This window comes from Trachemys scripta, chromosome 8, assembly GCF_013100865.1.
Source record: "Trachemys scripta elegans isolate TJP31775 chromosome 8, CAS_Tse_1.0, whole genome shotgun sequence".
Lineage (NCBI taxonomy): Eukaryota > Metazoa > Chordata > Testudines > Emydidae > Trachemys > Trachemys scripta.
In genome coordinates this window covers 44,380,555-44,399,259 of record NC_048305.1, presented here as the reverse complement: position 1 = coordinate 44,399,259, position 18,705 = coordinate 44,380,555, and the positions used below count along the sequence as shown (strand labels likewise).

Here is an 18,705-nt window from a genome sequence, read left to right as displayed (position 1 = left end):
GACCCCCATCCATCCTGCCCTGCAGCATGAGAGTCCCCAGGGCCCACCCAATCTCATCCCACCCTGCTCTGCCTCAGTTAGTAGGATGGAACCGTCCTCCAATCCTGCCCCACCCCATAGGGAAGGACTGGGCGGAGTCCCCGTGGCCCGCCCATTCCGCACCGCAGGTCCGGGCCCCTCCTGGTTTCCATGGTGACCGGAGGAGGACGCGCGGAGTCACGTGAGGCAGGCGGAAGCGGAAGCGGAAGCGGGCGGCCGGGCGGGCGCTGAGAACAGAGTGGGTCGGTGCCCGGCCGCCATGCCCAGCCCCCGGAGCAGCCCGTCCCGCCGCGCCGCGCCCATCCCCAGCCCGTCCCGCCGCGCCGCGCCTGTCCCCAGCCCGTCCTGCGCGGCCGTGGCGCTGCGCTCCCTTCTGGCCGCCGACCTGCGGTTCTCCCGGCAGCTGGGCGTGTGCGCCGGGGAGCGCTCGGCCTGGGGCAGCGCCAGGCCCCTCCTGCGGCTCCTCGAGGTGTCCGGCCATGGCGTGCCCTGGCTGGCGGGCACCCTGTATGGGCTGGGCCGCAGCGAGAGCCCGGCGGGCCGCGAGGTGCTGCTCAACCTGCTCTTCGGTGAGGGGCCGGGGGTGGGGGCGCCTCTCATCACGGCAGGCTCGGGGCCCAGGCTCATCAGAGCAGCGGGCAGGGGAGAGGTTGAGTCACACACCCCTGTCACCCGCCCTGAGAGCTGCTTCCCAAGAGCCCAGGCTGGGCCAGCGCTGCCAAGCTGGGCCAAGTCACCCAATGGGGCAAATCCCAACCAGCGCTGATCTGTGCTGGGATACCAGTCATGCCACTCTTCTGCCAGCTTCCCAGGGCCCTGCCTCTCTGTGCCCCAGTGCAGGGGCTGTGCTCAGCACGGCGCAACCAGTGTGCCATGCAACCCCGGCCCCACGGGGATCTGCCAAAGCTGCTGCCACAGTGACCGCTTCAGCAAGCTGGCTGCCAGCTCTTCTTGCATCTACACAGTTCCATCGCTATGGCAGAGTCCTACCAGAGGGGCCAGTCTAGGGATTCTGACTCATGATCAGTTCAGGCAAATGTTCCTTCAGTCATCCTAGGGACACAGCACTTTTGGGGCGATCCTGGACATGCTTGGGATGAGATGTCAGTTTTTTCTATGAAACAGCTGTTCTGCCATATCTTGGCAGGTTCTGATCATCTAGATTTATATGGCCATAGTGCTGTGAGCTAAGGTACACCTGAATCCCCCAGCTGGAAATCCTAACCTTCAATGGGGAGTCCAGCTTGCAGGGTTTCTGGAAGAGGCTTAAGTGGATGAGTTTAGTATTTATGAAAGTAAGTGAAGCACTAATAGTGCAGCTGCCTACAGCTCAGCATGTAATCATAGTCTTGGTTGAGTCACTCAGTTGTGCCAATGCATCTGAATCCTAGCCTTCAGCATGCCCTGGTATTACCGCTTCCAGACCCTCCCAGTTGGAGACTGCCTTTCATCCCAAACTATGTGGTGTTTTTGCAATGCCTGCAAACCACTTTCATCATCACTTTATTGCCAATTTCGTTTTTAGTAGCAGCAGCCCAGGAGCTGATGCCAGCTGCCTATAGCTCAGCATGTAATCACAGTTAAGGGAAGGCTACATTTTAGTCATGGATAGTTTTAGTGAAAGTCATGGAGAGGTCACGGGCAGTAAACAGAAATTCACGGCCCATGACCTGTCTATGACTTGTACTGTATACCCCTAACTAAAACTTGGGCTGATGGAGTTCGGGGGGGGGGGGGCAGGCCTGGGGTGCTGTGAGTGCTGGGATGGTTGTCTGGGACCCCCACTATTGCTGGGCAGGAGGTGGGTGGCAGCACGTAGCATGGGACCCATGCTGGTGCTGGAGAGTTGGCGGGGCTGGCAGGCTCCCTACCCACCTCCACGCAGCTCCCTGGAAGTGGCTGGCATGTCCCTGCAGCTCCTAGAGGGAGGGAAGGCCAGGGGGGGCTCAGCGCATTGCTTCCACCACTCCCATTGGCCAGGAACCTCCATCAATGGGAGCTGTGGGGATGGTACCTGCAGGCAGGGGCAGTGCACAGAACTGGCCCCTCTGCCTAGGAGCTGCAGGGAAATGGGGGGAGGGCTAGCTCAGTGGTTACCATATCTTGTGTTACCATATCCTCTGATTCAGAGTTGCGGGGGGGGATAGCTCAGAGGTTTGAGCATTGGCTTGTTAAACCCAGCATTGTAAATTTAATCCTTGAGGGGGCCACTTAGAGATCTGGGGCAAAATCAGTACTTGGTCCTGCTAGTGAAGGCAGAGGACTGGACTTAATGGCCTTTTGAGGTCCCTTCCAGTTCTATGAGATAGGTATATTTCCATATATTATTATTAGAGTTCCAGAATACAGGTCACAAGGTCATTCTCTTGCTTTCAGGGAAGCAGGCTTCAGCAGGGACACAGAGGCTCATGCTGGCTGAAGAAGCCAGAAGGTCAAGCTCTCCATGGAATAGCCCAGGTTCTCTGATGGTATCTGTGGTGGGACTTCTGAAGGAGAGAAGGAAGAGCAGGAATTAAAAGGATTTCAGGGTGGGAGAAGAGGTGTTCTCTACATATAAACCATCCTATCCTGGCAACTCCTGGCCTGCCAAAGATTGATATTGAAAATGAGCTGTTTTCTGTTGGTCTTAAATGTGCATTGTAATGTGTAAGTATGAATCTAGAGCTAGGAAAGGAGGTAACAGTTTAGAACGGGAATCCTTTCATCCCTTCTGAAAAAGGGATTTGTGGAAGCCCAGAGTAGAATGGTGAGCAGAAATGTTCCACAGAGGAGAAAAGCACTGGGGCACAATGAGCCAGATCTTCAGCTGGTGTAAATTGATGACACTCCCTTGACTTTGAAGGAGCTAGGCTGACTTACACCTGCTGACAACCTGGCCCAGTGAATTTGGAGGCTACCTGTGGAAAAGCAAAGGGCATGGTACTGCAGCAAGCCCTAGGTGGCACTAGGATAGCCATAGGTACACACAGATATACACATAGCCAGGAAACCTATGCTATATTCTGCCCACATATGTGTTTTCGTCATGAGATGGAGTTGGTGCTCATCCTAAATATTTTGTTTGCTTATTACTTTGACTCTCGGTTTCAGTAGCAGCATTATTTATCCCTGGGTTATTTTTGGTTAACTTCTATGACACATGACATGGAAAATGACCACTTTGTATTTGTCTCCTAGCTTTGTTGCTGGATTTAGTCCTGGTGGCGGTGGTGAAAGGGCTCGTGAGGAGAAGACGTCCCACTCACAACAAGATGGACATGTTTGTCACTATCTCAGTGGACAAATATTCCTTCCCATCAGGCCATGCTACCAGAGCTGCCATGGTGTGCAGATTTGTCCTGCACCACCTGGTGCTCGCCATTCCTCTGCGGGTCCTGGTGGTTCTATGGGCCATCATTGTGGGCATCTCCAGAGTCATGCTGGGCAGACACAACGTGACAGATGTGGCCTTTGGTTTCATCATGGGCTACATGCAGTACAATGTGGTGAAATACTTCTGGCTGTCACCCCTTAGTGCACCTGCTCTCTTTGCAGTGTGGAATCAGTGATGGCCATCATGAAAAGGAAGAGGCACACATTGCAGTGTCTTATGCTGCGTAGAGAGCGTGAACCGGGACTGGATGAAAGAATCATCGTAAGCCTCATCTGACAAGCAAGACTGACGATATCAGCAGCATCATGCTTCGTTCTGTGGGATATGTGGACTCAGGTGGGACAAAACGAGATCTGTTGGAAAGCTATTCTTAGTGCCATCTTGCTCTCAATGTGCTGCTGGGCCAAAGCATGTACCAGCCCATACGGTTGCACTGACCATCCCAGGATATGATCACTCCACATCTCCTGGTGCTGTAGAAGTTGGACGGAGATCTGCACACTAGCCAAGCAGCTAATTCTTATTTCCTTCGTATTTAAGAACATGCATCAGTAAGATTTGTGGTTAGTAGAAATACTGTATTTCAGCACACAGCAGAGGATGCCTGTAGTATAACCGGCTTACTATCTCATATAGCATAAATAGTAGATGTAACTTCTTACAAATATTGTTAGATAGGGACAGCTTTCAGCAAGTAACTATGTGCTGTAAATATACTGATTGGTGCTGTTGTGGCTGATTAATAGTGGGTGTGCCCCCTAGTGGCTTTAGTACATTATTCTGACTCGTGGAGTGGATGCATTTCCTCTGCTGCCTCTTCTATAATGTTGAGATTATCAAGGTTTTGTAAATCGATTCTTTCTCCTTCTGAAGCAGCCTGCCCCGCGCTTGCCAGCCACATTCCAGTTACAGAGCCTCACTTTGTCAAATGGGTGGCTTGTTGGAAAGGTGAAGGCATCTGGTTTTGAATACCTTGGGAATTGGCAATTTTGGGAGTGGAAATGCACAAATAGGGTTTTATTAAAGTGTGGAATGAATACCCTGGGCTCTGGGGTGTCTGTACCAGCTCTCCTTTAGGCAGGATGCAGTTTGTCACTGCTCTCCTAGCAGTTGGGTAAGCAGAGCTCCCTTTCATGTATTCTTCTGTCATCAGAGCAGGGCGTTCAAGCAGTTACTCTCCCTTACCTCTCAGTTAAAAGGCAGACAACATGCAAACAGTTAATGCCATATGAGAACATGTATTGTAGAGTTTTTAGGTCTTTAAAAATAAATAAGCTCCATGGAGATCCTGATCTGGGGTATGTAGGCCCCAATTCAGCAAGAGGCTTCAACACGTGAGCCTGTGACTAGTCCCACTGATTTTCATGGGCTTATTCATGTTCTAAAACTTCAGCACATTGGTTATAGTACTGCTGTCCACTACAGAAAAAACAGTAGAAATGACATACGCCAAACTATATTTTGTTATTTTTCTCCATTGTATGAAGCTGATTGTAGCTGAGCAAAATCAGTTCTATAATAAATGGAGCTCTACACTTGGTGAGACAAATAGGAAAGAACATAAATGTTGTCATGTAGAATGGCGATGAAAAAGCAATCAACAAAGTAGCCAAAGAGGCAGAAAATAAATTCTTTAGCTAGAGCACTAGCACTGGGTGGAAGTCCCTCTGGGTCTGCTGGCCTCCAGCAAGGAAAAGCTATTCAAATAGTTTCTTTGCATAGCCAATGAGGAGGAAATACCCACTAGATAGTTATTCTTTTGGGGTTGTGGAGGGAAGGCACTGTGTCTGAATTGAAAAAAGAAATTGCAGAACTACTTGAGAAATTAAATTCCTATGGGCATATTGTATTCATGCAGGAGGTCTGGTGGAAAGAAAAAACAAAGGTCACTTAAAAAAAAAAAAAAAGTGCCATGCAGTGTAATGTATGCTTAAAACCAATTACTACACCAGGAGTACTAATGATCTATTCCAGTATGGCAATTCCTGTTTTCCTAAGCAGCTGAGAGATGAACAGATGAAGGGTGTGTGTGTGGGGGAGGAGGGGGGGATATTAAAGTAAAAATAACAAATCTGTGATCTAGCTCTTCATTCTTCCAGTACATCAGTCATATGGCCTTGAAGATGTACATGTGTTGGAATGTGTGGAGAACTGTCTTGTCCTTATAAATCTAATATAAAGGATGTGTGACCACAAAGGTGTATTATCCCACAGAGTTACCTCACCTCAAGAGAGGAGCCAGTAAAGCATTCTAATATCTCAGAATGCATCAAATGTTAAACATATTTTGCAATATAAACAAGACTTCTGAGCTTTGGGAGTTAGTCTCTAGCCTGATGACTTTGTGGTGTTAGGTTGTGTAAAAAGTCTGCAGGTTGAAGGTGAGCAACAGTGCTCTTGCCTAAAAGGTAAAGATTGTGACAGGGGAGAGGATATGGGTGCTATTGCCCTTGTTCAAGAAGGATGAATTCAGACTGGAGTAGGTGCACAGAAGGGCTACTAGGATAATCAGGGGAATGGAGAGCCTGTCTTAGACGAGGAGACTAACAGCACATCTTCACTACGGACCTAAATCAGCGCTGCTGCAATCGACGCAGCGGCATCAATTTAGCGGGTCTGGTGAAGACGTGTTAAATCGATGGGAGAGTGGTCTTCCATTGATTTCTGTGCTTCACCTCACCAAGAAGCGTAAGGTAAGTTGGCGGGAGACCATTTCCCGTTGACACAGCGCGGTATAGATACCGCAGTATGTGGATCTAGCTACGTCGACTTCAGTTACATTATTCACATAACTGAAGTATCATAGCTTAGATTGATTTACCACGGTAGTGCAGACCAAGCCTAAAAGAGCCTGGTTTGTTTAGCCTAGCAAAAGGCATGCTGAGAGGAGATCTAATTGCTCTCTATAAACACTTTAGGGGTAAACACCAGGGAGAGAGAAAAGCTGTTTAAGCTAAAGGACAGTGTTGACACAAGAAAAAATGGGGATGAACTGGCCATGAATCAGTTTAGGCTGGAAATTAGAAGAAAGTTTCCTACCATTAGAGGAGGGAGGTTCTGGAGCTACCTCACAATAGCAGCAGTGGGGCAAACAACCTAACTACTTTTAAGATGGACCTTGATAAGGTTATAAACAAGATGATCTCATGGGGTTGCCTGTGATAGCATGGGACTGGACTCAGTGACCCAGGAGGTCTCTTCCAGTCCCATGTTACAGATGTAATTAGCTCTCCAATTTTAAGGCAAATGGGGAATAACTGACCTCACTGAGAAAATACAGAGATATTAGAGCAGCTGATTTCCTGTCAATGGTCACGTCCCAACCTCCATCCAAAGAGGTTGAAAGTAATTCATTCCGAACTCTGGTTTTGATGCTCTCATAACTGAGGCATTAAATTGCTGTGTTTCAGCTCAGCTGAAAGTGAAGTCACTCAGAAAGCTTCAACAAGATGATTTTAAGTGAGCCTTGGAGTGTGCACGTGTCCCTTTTAGACAAATACTAGATGCTGTTTTCATTCTTATGGCTGTGCAGGCCCATTTTTCTTAAAATGTTTTTTGCTCCCCCAGTTGTCATGTGAAAGGATCCTGCAGGGGTCCAAAACAAGTCAACAGAACCTTGTGGTCCAGGTTACACAATGCTACTTATGATGTAAAAATCAGTGTGGACATCTTACCCTTGTCCATCACTAGTGCGAACACAGATATGAACACAACCTCCATCCCCTGCCCAAATTGAAAAGCAGAGAAGTGGGGTCAAAAAATCAATAGAATTCAGATCTAGTTGGACTTGTCCTCATTTCCATCTTCTAAAAAGAAAGGAAGTTCTAGCAGTGATAGCAATTGCCATAGTTGGTAGCTAATATCTAGAGATGGTTAACTGAGCAGGTTTATACTCTCAGCTTGTTCAGAGCTGCCCATCAACCCCTCTAAAAGGAAGACAGCTATAAGGAGATTGTCAGAGTGTAATCTAGTCAGGGTGAAAAAATGAATTAAAGGTAGTTTTGGGTGCCATTCCTGCCAATCTTTATGACTTTCAAATCAGTTTTCTGTATCTTAAAATGCTGTGCTTTGCTCCCTCCCCTCCCCCGTTGTGTGAAAGAGCCACACAAATTGATGGGAAATGGACTCTACCCAAAGTGCTGGTATGTGCTCAGAATGCAGGTAAATTACACAAACAGAGAAATGTTTGTCTCTGATGCTTCAATGGCAGTAATCTTAGATATTACTGGCTGTTTCCAGAGAGGGGTGAATTTTTGTTTTAAATTGAAGTTGTCCCTTTAGTAATCCCCGTCAATAGCTTGTCTGATGTTCACTCCAGGTTTGTCCTTCAGTCATTCTGTAAAAAGTTTGGTATGAACTTTACAAGTTCTCCCCTGTGCCTTCACCAGCTGGGTGACTCTTAGGGGTGCAGCGTCAGTAGCGAGAGAGTAACTATCTTGCCAGAAGATATGGGACAGAATAGGAACTGATTCTCCATCCTGCTGAGGTCCCTTTACAACACTCTGGTGGCATAAAAGGGGCAGAATCAGACACTGTGAAGTAGTTCCCTCCATAAGGGGGTGTCCCCACTATTGCAGCCCTACACCTCTCCACTCCAACAGGCTGTAGACATATGGGACGGTGTCAACTCCAGAATATGGGGAGTGCAAAGCTGGCTAAAACTACTTTCTCCCCCTCCCTCCCTGTTCCTGCACTCAGCTGTGAGGAATGAGGGACTTAGTGCATTCGCATTTCTAGATATGCTGGAGTAGAATGTGGCCTAAATGGTTGAAGAATTTTAAGATGTTTACATTAAATTCCTTTGAGTGTTTTTTTTAAGTATGTATTAACTCTAGAAGCCTAAAGGCCAATATCACACACTATCTTACATTTTTATACTTATCATCATTTGTAATATTGTCAGAGCTTAAAAATAAAATGTCACAGCCAAGGCTAACACTACTAGCTTAGCAAATTAAGCGCTTGTCTTTTATTGGAGCTTGAAATGCACCTAGTGTTCTTATTTACTTCATGGACTGTGTGTTGTACAATGTGTGACGGCTACAGCTCTGGGAGTTGGATTTGTAAACCTCAAGCCCCCTCTGCTAGGTACATTTCTGTGTACTTCCTATATAAGCAATGTCCATTTCTCCAGCTGTATGTTAATGTTTTTAGTGTGTTGTATGTTAGCATGCTCCACCTTGTGGCCACCAGTTTTCAATATGGTCAGACTTCAGGGCTGATTAGGCTGAGAGTGGTCAAAACCACTTTGAACCATACTGAAATCTTTGAGAAATGTAACTTTTCACAAAGGCCTTGGCCTGGAAACGGCATGACCCTTCATATCTTAGTTCCTCTCTGCTTATCCACTGGCTCATCCCCCTGTCACCCACCCCCTTCACTCTGGCAACAGTGGCAGCTTCTTTCACCCACTTCTCCCACAAGGCCATTCACACCTCTTCCATGCTGCCCCTGGTGTGTAGAATGCTCAGCTCAAATCAATTCACAGCCACTACCAGCTCCTGCACATCCCTGCATAAGCGCTCCCTGTTCTGTCGCACCCAGGGTAACCTGCTTACAGATAATGGCTGGACACTTGGAAACCTCCAGATGGTGCACTTAGTTAGAACTACAGGCAGCTCTTTGTGTTCCTGTTACTGTAATCCTTGCCTTCCTCTCCTTCCCTTGATGTGTTCTACACCCCTTGCTGTATCTTGTCCCTCTCTAGACTGTAAGTTCCTTGGAACAGAGACTGTTTATAACTGTACATCTGTACAGTGCCTAGCACAATGGGACCCTGCCTGGATTGAGGTCTGGGTCTTACTGAACTACATAAATAATGACGCATGCAGCCCTTTTGCCAGCTGATGTCCCAAATTGCATAATTTAGCAAAACTGTCGTCTTCATCCAATATGCCACTAGATTTCTGTGCTAGAACAGAATTTGAAATGTTCTCATTTGAAACGTATTGTCACAGCTCACTTAACTGCAAGAGTTCTTGTCTGTCAGACCATCCGTGCAAGGAATTAGTTACCCAAGTGTTTAAATAAAGTGGATTATTTGCTGTGGTGTATAGCTCTTGTGTATATTATTGTGCACTTATTTTGAGAGTGGAGAGCTCTCATCCCCTCTCCAGGCCTGCAGAGAAATGTAGGCAGCACTTAGCCCTCAGCACAGTGATTTATAGCAATATAGTCAATCTGAATGTAGTGACCTCAGGTTGTATTTTTCAGCTTTTCTCTGGTTTTCAGTCTTCCAGTGAGTTCTAATAAGGTGGGAATGTGTATTCATGCATATCTGTGACATATATTTTTCTGTGTATTGTGACAACTACAGTGGAATCAAAGATGCCTGGTTTAGATTAAAGGATTTATCATTCCAACTCACCGTGGCTCATGTGAGCTGATGTTTCACATTCCTCTTTCCTGGTTTGCACAGCTGCCACTTATAAAACAAGGTAAATGGGTTGTCAGTCCCCTCATGCACGCCATACTTTAAAGCAGTCACTCCCCATGTTTCCTCTTCCCAGTGATCCCTGTCCCCATGCGCCTTCCCTGCCTTCTCACATTCCCTTGCTCCTTCCCTGTCTCATGCAGGAGGGAAGAGTTGGCACCAGACCTGGAACCTGTTGTCAAGGTAGCCGTCTCCTCTTCGATGCCTGGGGTCCTCTCACCCAGGCCAGAGAGGGGACTGCCAGAATGGGTGGCTCAGGCTGCCTGGGTCCAGCTCCTCTGTGGGTGGCCAGAGGGCAGAAGGAGCAGCAGATTTTTTGTGCTGGTGTGGAGGACCCTTTTAGACATGGAGCAAGCATGCAGTGGCAGCATTTATTACACATCTGCTCTTGTCCCCAGATGCCCCTGCAAGAGGGGCGCTGCTCTACCCTGTGCTGGTGTGCGGAAAATATCTCCCTCCCCAGAGCATCAAACATTCCCAAACCTAACCCTCTCCTGAGATTCAAAATATTCCCAGCGAGAGCCAGGAAAGGCCAGCCATTCTTCCACACACCTGCCTTGCTTTTGACCCCATGTCCTTGTCCACCGTGGGCTTCTCTCCCCTCCCCTCTTCTCAGGGCAGCGCAGCCGGGCCAGCCCTCCATTTATACCTCACTGTGGGCTGGGTTCCCTCAGGAACTGGATCCAGAAGCTGTTTGGCTGTGTCCAGCTGTGTGGCCTTTTAAAGGATGTGTGGGAACTATGAGACTAGCCCACAGGGAATCTGGGGGAATGGGACCACCAGGCTATGCCCTGGAGATATTGGGGTGGATTAACAAGCTGCTGCTTCTCCCAAGGGACGTTACCACAGTACAGTAGGTAAAGGGTATGAGGGAGGAGGGTCCATAGGGATGGCTAGATGGCTGTGGGGACAAATAAAGATCAAGGGTGGGAGAGTCATACGTTTGGCTAATTCAGCAAAGCTTTCTAACCACGCCTGCCCCTTTGGATGCTTAGACGGATGCTGAGCCTGTGCAGCATGGCTAGCTGTGCTCATTAGCTGCCCTTCTCCCCCAGGAGAGCCGGCTGAGTCATCCGTAAGCAACAGAGTGGTGAGTTTGGCCTCTGTTTGCATATTGCCTTCAAACTTGCCAGCATTTCTCAGATCCATTGCTTCAAAACTATTCGCTGAATAACATCTGCAAATCATTCTTTGCCTGCCTTTAATGAGTGAAACATTAACTGCTTGTGGCCCTGGCTGGATTCGTCAGGAGAGCTGGGTTCGGTTCCCAGCTGAGCCCCAACCTGCTGGGTCACTGGCACAAGGTCACATCCCCTCTCTGTGCCTCAGTTTCCTCTCACACACTTTGTCTGTTTCGAGTGTAGACTTTCCCTGTGTGATTGTGCAGCACCCAGCACAATGGAGCCGTGAGCTGTACTCTGCTAATACAGGTAATACTAACGATCAACCCCCATCTGACAGAGGAGAGATGGATGAGCCAGAGAGGCACTTTCTACCCCAGCTAGAGAGACTTCCTCAAACAATCAGGAATCAGAAAAGGCATCTGATCAAAAAGGACAAGGAAAAACTGTGCCCAGGAGAAAGGAGAGAGAGGGCGTCCTGCTACGTAGCAACCTTCCACTTGGTCAGACATGGACACAGGATCAAACAGCAGGCATGGTGAGTTGCTAATGGTGAACAGATCTTACCTGGGGGTCGGTCTCTTTCTTATGGTTTGACAACACATAGTGTAGCTTGTCTCACCAATAAAGTCCCAATTAAGGGAGCTGACGGAGTCAGACATGTTAGAAAATATCATCGAAGAAAGAAGACTCAGGTGGCTGGGACGTGTACATTGTATGGAAGACGGGTGGGCTGTTCTGTGAGGGGTGCTGGCCATAGGTGCAGCAGGTGCCATAGCTCCCCGGGCTCCGCCCAGCTTCCCCCAAGGCTCCACGCACACCATTCCAGAGGCTAGTTCTTTTCCAGTGCCAGCAGATTGGATTTCAGACCAATTAAACACATAGATCATAGATATCAGGGTTGGAAGGGACCTCAGGAGGTCATCTAGTCTAACCCTCTGCTCAAAGCAGGACCAATCCCCAGACAGATTTTTGCCCCAGATCCCTAAATGGCCCCCTCAAGGATTGAACTCACAACCCTGGGTTTAGCAAGCCAATGCTCAAACCATTGAGCTATCCTTCCCCCGGTGGGGGTAATAGGCCTGGCTGGCCTCCCTTGCACTGATCAGAACATCGGCGAAGACTCGTCATATAGGCCCGCCTTGCAGCCCATAAGCCTGAACTAGGCTAAGTGACACAGCCTCCTGCCAAACTTGGTCAAGGGTCATGACCAGAGGAGGGAGGGGGGGCCAAAGAGGGAAAGAATAAAAAGCCACAGCAGCAGCACTAATGAAATATGTTCGTGGCTGATAAAATATAATAACCGCTTGTGTGAAGCAATAGGTAACTTTAGCTAAATGCAAACTGACTAAATGCAGCTTCTTCTTTGGGTGATCTATGACACACCCCCACCCCCCACCCCGTGATTCCAGCTAACTGCCAAACTAGCCAATCATATATCTTCTTTGGGTGTCCTGTTATAAACCCCTACGCCCTTAACCATAAAACCCCGGAAAAACAATATGTACCCTGATGAGAAAAACACCCCAACTAGGTGCCAAGTACTACCCATGGCGGAAACCACCAAGAAATCCCTCACCCAATAGGCACCCAATTCTCATAAAATAATGAGGAAGGTACCAGGGAAAAAGAGACAGACCCCAACTCTTATTTCACGCAAATGACGTATTATTTATACTATGCTTGCGGTTTGAAGGAATAAAAGCCGCCTGCGTGCTGTGCTGGGTGTGGTAGTTTTCGGACTGCTACCCCAACGCATTGGTATGTTTTGCAATAAACTGGCCTCAGGCTTGAGTCTGTGAACTAAAATCAATGTGTGGGTGACTTTTTCCACGACACCCCCATGGGATATTGTCTTTTAAAACCACATGAAAAACCCATTGGACACAAAAGACAGACTCCGCCATTTGATGCTTTGGTGTCAAATCATCTGTAGGATTGATGGGGAGGCTCAGACACTTCCCTAGGGTGGTTACTCTTAGAGTTAGTCTTCTGCAGAGCATGCAGCTCTTCAGGTCCCATCCAGATGCATCCACAGGCAGCTGGGGAGAGAGGTAGTGGTATGGTTGATCCCTGCCTGTTGGCAGCTCCTGAGGTCTAGCCCTTTAAGGCTTATGCTCAGGACAGTCCGATTTTGTCAGAGGAAATTGATTTGTATCATGTCCCCTTTGCCAATGGCCACAGATTTGGGGGCTTAGCAGGTCAGCTTCCTCTTTGAAGCAGGGATCAGTGACACAGCCTACTGTTTTCTTAGTGTGATTTGTGTATTTACAGAGCATGTTGCAAGGGTGGCTGCAGCTGCACCTCTGTCCCTCCCTGATCTCTCTGCGTGCACCCCTAAGGTACCAGGCCTTGTGCCTTTACCTCTCCTGGGGTGGGATTTTGCAGTTCTCCCATGCTTAGACCAGGACCTGGGCTACAGTCTCCTGTGTACCAACTGTGCTCACCCCATAGGTCCAAGTGGGTATGGCACCCACAGTTCTTCTCATAGGGAGTGTGTGTCCAAAGGGGAACAGAGCAACCAAACAACCTGCCTGAAACCCAAAGTTGTGGTCATGTAACAGTAAAGCAAAGCATTCAGAGAGAGGAATTTAAACCAAATCTGCCCACATCTCTCTCTCCTCACAGCTTGCCATCCCATGAGGGCAGCCTATGCTGGCCTCTCTTCTTCAGCACCCCAGAAGATCTCTGGGTTCCCCCAAAGAATGCCTGAACAGCTCTTCCACCTGCCACCCCTCCGCCGGACAGGGAGTCCCTTTGTAAACAGCTGGAGCTCCCAGACCTATTTCTGGCCTGCCATTGTCTCTGAACAGCTCACAAGTGTTTGCACCAATGTGGATTATCGTGAGCCATTCTGAGTCCTTCCTGCATGTTTTCCTTACAGCCCCCCTGTTAAACTAAATTAATATAGCCATACACTAAACATCAGCTAACCAGTGCTTCTCAAAGCTGGTCTGCCGCTTGTTCAGGGGAAGCCCCTGGCGGTCTGGGCCGGTTTGTTTACCTGCCACGTCCGTAGGTTCGGCCGATCGCGGCTGCCACTGGCCACGATGCACCTCTCCAGGCCAATGAGGGCTGCAGGAAGTGGTGCGGGCCGAGGGATGTGCTGGCCGCCCTTCCCGCAGTCCCCATTGACTAGAGCAGCGAACCGTGGCCAGTGGGAGCCGTGATCGACCGAACCTGCGGATGCAGCAGGTGAACAAACCGTCCAGGACCACCAGGGGCTTTCCCTGAACAAGCGGCGGACCGGCTTTGAGAAGCACTGAGCTAGACCACATCAGGGGACAGGCCCACAGATCCCAGCTCACATGGGGGTCTCCACCCTCACTGCTATGCCACTCCCTTCTTTGTAGGAGGCACATCCCCCTCTGGCCCACAGCCAGTGCCCTGAGAGATGGGGATGTGAATGGGAAGCTCCTCTGCCTATTGCCCTGCCCAGTCAGGACAAGAGGGCAGAGGAGTGGGTGGTGGCTTCAACCAGGAGGGGAAAATGTGGGGCTGACAGAGTAGTTTGCTCTCATGGTCAAAGATGAGAGGAAGGCAGAAAGGAAAATAATAATCATCCCTAGCTCTTATCTAACACTTTCCATCATCAGATCTCAATGGAGTCAATGTCATTATCCCCATTTAACAGTGCAGGAAACTGAGGCGCAGAGGAATGAAGTGACTTGCCCAAGGTCACCCAGCAGGACAGTGGCAGAACCAGCATTGATTGTAACGGGTACCTCAGTGACCAGGGGACCAGCCCAGAATCCTCTCCACTGGGGACTCTGTTAATAGACAGGACGCGATCAGTGGGGTGAAATGTGGTTTGTTAGGGCGTACTCCAGGTCAGAGAGGAATAATACAAACTTTGCAAACCTTTTTAGAAGAGCACTAGGCACACCATTTCCCAATGGGAAACACAAATATTTGCTGGACAGGTGTAGCACTTAACATGAAGAGAAACATCTGGAGTATAGAGCAGAACCTGAAGACCTTCAGATTTCAGGCAACAGGGGTCCACAAAAAGGTGAGAGAATCCAATTAAAATTGATATTTTTGGAATTCTTATTATTGTGTCTTTGTATCTGCCCAATTTTCATCAAACTACCATGAAAAATTCAACTACTAGTCAAAGTTTAGATTCGACATTTTGTTTCTTGTCCTTTTAATGAGATTTTTACCAACTAAAGGTTTAAAACTCCTGTTAAACCAAGAGCTTCTGGCTTAACTTTAATAAACTAGATTATATTACATGCAAAAAAAGCCCCCTACATTAAAAGAACATTATTATGGTTGCAAAACCAAGCACTCAGTAGTTGGCAAATGTCTGTTGAACATTAATTTCCCCCAGCCCCTGTGCATGTACATTATGATAGTCTTTAATTACATGGTTTTTTCCCCTGCCTCATGCAGCGGACAGGATGGATGGTGCTCAGGGGATGAATCTTGTTTGTGTAGTAACACCCTCATTTGTTGCAGGGGCTGGAAGGTTTGTGGTGAATGAGACGGGATTGCAGGCAGAGAAAGGAGGGGAAAGGAGTCCAGGAGAGCTGGCTGTATTTTAAAGAATACTTATTGAGGTTGCGGGAACAAACCATCCTGATGTGTAGAAAGAATAGTAAATATGGCAGGCGACCAGCTTGGCTAAACAGTGAAATCCTTGCTGATTTTAAACACAAAAAAGAAGCTTACAAGAAGTGGAAGATTGGACAAATGACTAGGGAGTATAAAAATATTGCTTAGGCATGCAGGAGTGAAATCAGGAGGGCCATATCACACTTGGAGTTGCAACTAGCAAGGGATGTGAAGGGTAACCAGAAGGGTTTCTACAGGTATGTTAGCAACAAGAAGGTGGTCAGGGAAAGTGTGGGCCCCTTACTGTATGGGGGAGGCAAACTAGTGACAGAGGATGTGGAAATCACTAAGGTACTCAATGCTTTTTTTGCCTCTGTCTTCACGAACAAGGTCAGCTCCCAGATTACTGCACTGGGCAGCACAGCATGGGGAGAAGGTCACCAGCCCTCTGTGGAGAAAGAAGTGGTTCAGGACTATTTAGAAAAGCTGGACAAGCACAAGTCCATGGGACTGGATGCACTGCATCCGAGGGTGCTAAAGGACTTGGCAGATGTGAGTGAAGATCCATTGGCCATTATCTTTGAAAACTCATGGCGATCATAGGAGGTCCCGGATGACTGGAAAAAGGCTAATGTAGTGCCCATCTTTAAAAAAGGGAAGAAGGAGGATCCAGGAAACTATAGGCCAGTCAGCCTCACCTCAGTCCCTGGAAAAATCATGGAGCAGGTCCTCAAGGAATCAAGTTTGAAGCACTTAGAGGAGAGGAAAGAGATCAGGAACAGTCAGCATGGATTCACCAAGAGCAAGTCATGCCTGACTAACCTAATTGCCTTCTATGATGAGATATCTGGCTCTGTGGATGAGAGAAAAGCAGTGGACGTGTTATTCCTTGACTTTAGCAAAGCTTTTGATACCATCTCCCACATTATTCTTTCCAGCAAGTTAAAGAAGTATGGGCTGGATGAATGCACTATAAGGTGGATAGATCATCAGGCTCAACAGGTAGTGATCAATGGCTCCATGTCTAGTTGGCAGCCGATATCAAGCAGAGTGCCCCAAGGGTCGGTCCTGGGGCCGATTTTGTTCAATATCTTCATTAATGATCTGAGGATGGCATGGACTGCACCCTCAGCAAGTTTGCAAATTACACTAAATTGGGAGGAGTGGTAGATACTCTGGAGGGTAGGGATAAGATACAGAGGGACCTAGACAAATTGGAGGATTGGGCCAAAAGAAATCTGATGAGGTTCAACAAGGACAAGTGCAGAGTCCTGCACTTAGGACGGAAGAATCCCATGCACTGCTACAGGCTGAGGACCGACTGGCTAAGCAGCAGTTCTGCAGAAAAGGACCTAGGGGTTACAGTGGACGAGAAACTGGATATGAGTCAACAGTGTGCCCTTGTTGCCAAGAAGGCTAACGGCATTTTGGGCTGCATAAGTAGGAGCATTGCCAGCAGATCGAGGGATGTGATCATTCCCCTCTGTTCGGCATTGGTGAGACCTCATCTGGAGTACTGTGTCCAGTTTTGGGCCCCACAGTACAAGAAGGATGTGGAAAAATTGGAAAGAATCCAGCGGAGGGCCACAAAAATGATTGTGGGTTGGAGCACGTGACTTATGAGGAGAGGCTGAGGGAAGTGGGTTTATTTAGTCTGCAGAAGAGAAGAATGAGGGGGGATTTGATAGCTGCTTTCAACTACCTGAAAGGGGGTTCCAAAGAGGATGGATCTAGACTGTTTTCCGTGGTAACAGATGACAGAACAAGGAGTAATGGTCTCAAGTTGCAGTTGGGGAGGTTTAGGTTGGATATTAGGAAAAACTTTTTCAGTAGGAGGGTGGTGCAGCACTGGAATGGGTTACCTAAGGAGGTGGTAGAATCTCCTTCCTTAGAGGTTTTTAAGGTCAGGCTTGACTAAGCCCTGGCTGGGATGATTTAGTTGGGGATTGGTCCTGCTTTGAGCAGGGGGTTGGACAAGATGACCTCCTGAGGACCTTTCCAACCCTGATATTCTATGATTCTATGAAAGGATAGTCTCCTGGTTAAGGTGGTCGAATGAAGCCATGGAGAATTGTATTCCATCCCTGGTTTTGCCACAGAGTTGCTGTGTGATGCCGGGCAAGTCACTTAAACCAGACTATTCACAGGTGGTCATTAGTTGTGTGCTCCTCAATTTCTGGTTGTCCAATATGAGATAACGTGGACCAGATTTGCAGAAGTGCTGAGCACTCACAACCACATTGTGCTCTTACACTAGACAACCCATTGACTACAGTTGCGGTTGTGATTGAAAACACCCACAAGCAGCCTTTCAGGTACAACAGTAAAAAGGCCAAACAATGTTAATGGCTTATTGAGGAAATACACACAAGCACAAGGATTAACCCCAGAACTGCGTACAATAGAAACCTCTCAGAGATAGCACTACACAATGGGAACTGCTTGACCCCGGTCACAGCAAAAGTGGGAAGAAGATGTAAAAGGGGGAAATGACATCATGACCTCACTCTCCCTACAACACCACACCCGGAAACACCTGAGGAACAAAGACTGAACAGGGGGAAGTGATGGTCCCAGGCTAAAGGGATTTCTAGCCTGTGTATGAAAACTTGGGAAACCCAAGCTGCAAAGTAAAGGCAGTTTGTGCTTTAAGAACCTGCCAGATCATTTATCACTCAGAGTGAAAATCTGCTAATTCATATCCTGCCTATTTAGTGTGTTAAGATCAGTTTTCAGTTTTGTGTGTATTTCCTCAATACGCACTATGCTGAGATATACTCTGCATATACTGATATATGCGGTACTGTGGGGTCAAAGATTGTAGCAGAGCATTCAAAATTACATGATACCTCCTGTGGGTTTCCCCACGTATCTTGTTTTGTCATGTCCATTTCATAGACTGCACATTCTCCGGGCCAAGACCTATATCTCCGTGCTTTACACAGCTGCACATCATAAAAATAACATAACTAATGAGGGTGATTTCATCTACGGTCCCTGACAAGCCAGGTCTTAACTGTGCAGCACTGTGCAGACTAATGAGCTAGTGAATACATGGAGTCAGAAGTGAGTTACTGATTGACCTTTCTGCCAAGGTTTTTTTTTTTTTTTAATTATTATTCTGCATTCGCTGGCCAGAGAAACAGAGAAACAGGCTGTTTAGTTAAGGACACTAAACC

At 47.9% G+C, this 18,705-nt stretch overlaps 1 protein-coding gene across 1 annotated transcript; it reads left to right on the top strand.

Moving 5' to 3' along the window:
- Nucleotides 1-261: 261 nt before the first annotated feature.
- PLPP6 (phospholipid phosphatase 6) lies at nucleotides 262-9,778 on the top strand. The gene is made up of 2 exons (XM_034779266.1): nucleotides 262-608; nucleotides 3,217-9,778. Exons 1-2 carry the CDS (start codon nucleotides 299-301, stop codon nucleotides 3,585-3,587), a joined length of 681 nt encoding a protein of 226 aa, XP_034635157.1. The 5' UTR covers nucleotides 262-298; the 3' UTR covers nucleotides 3,588-9,778.
- Nucleotides 9,779-18,705: the final 8,927 nt, after the last annotated feature.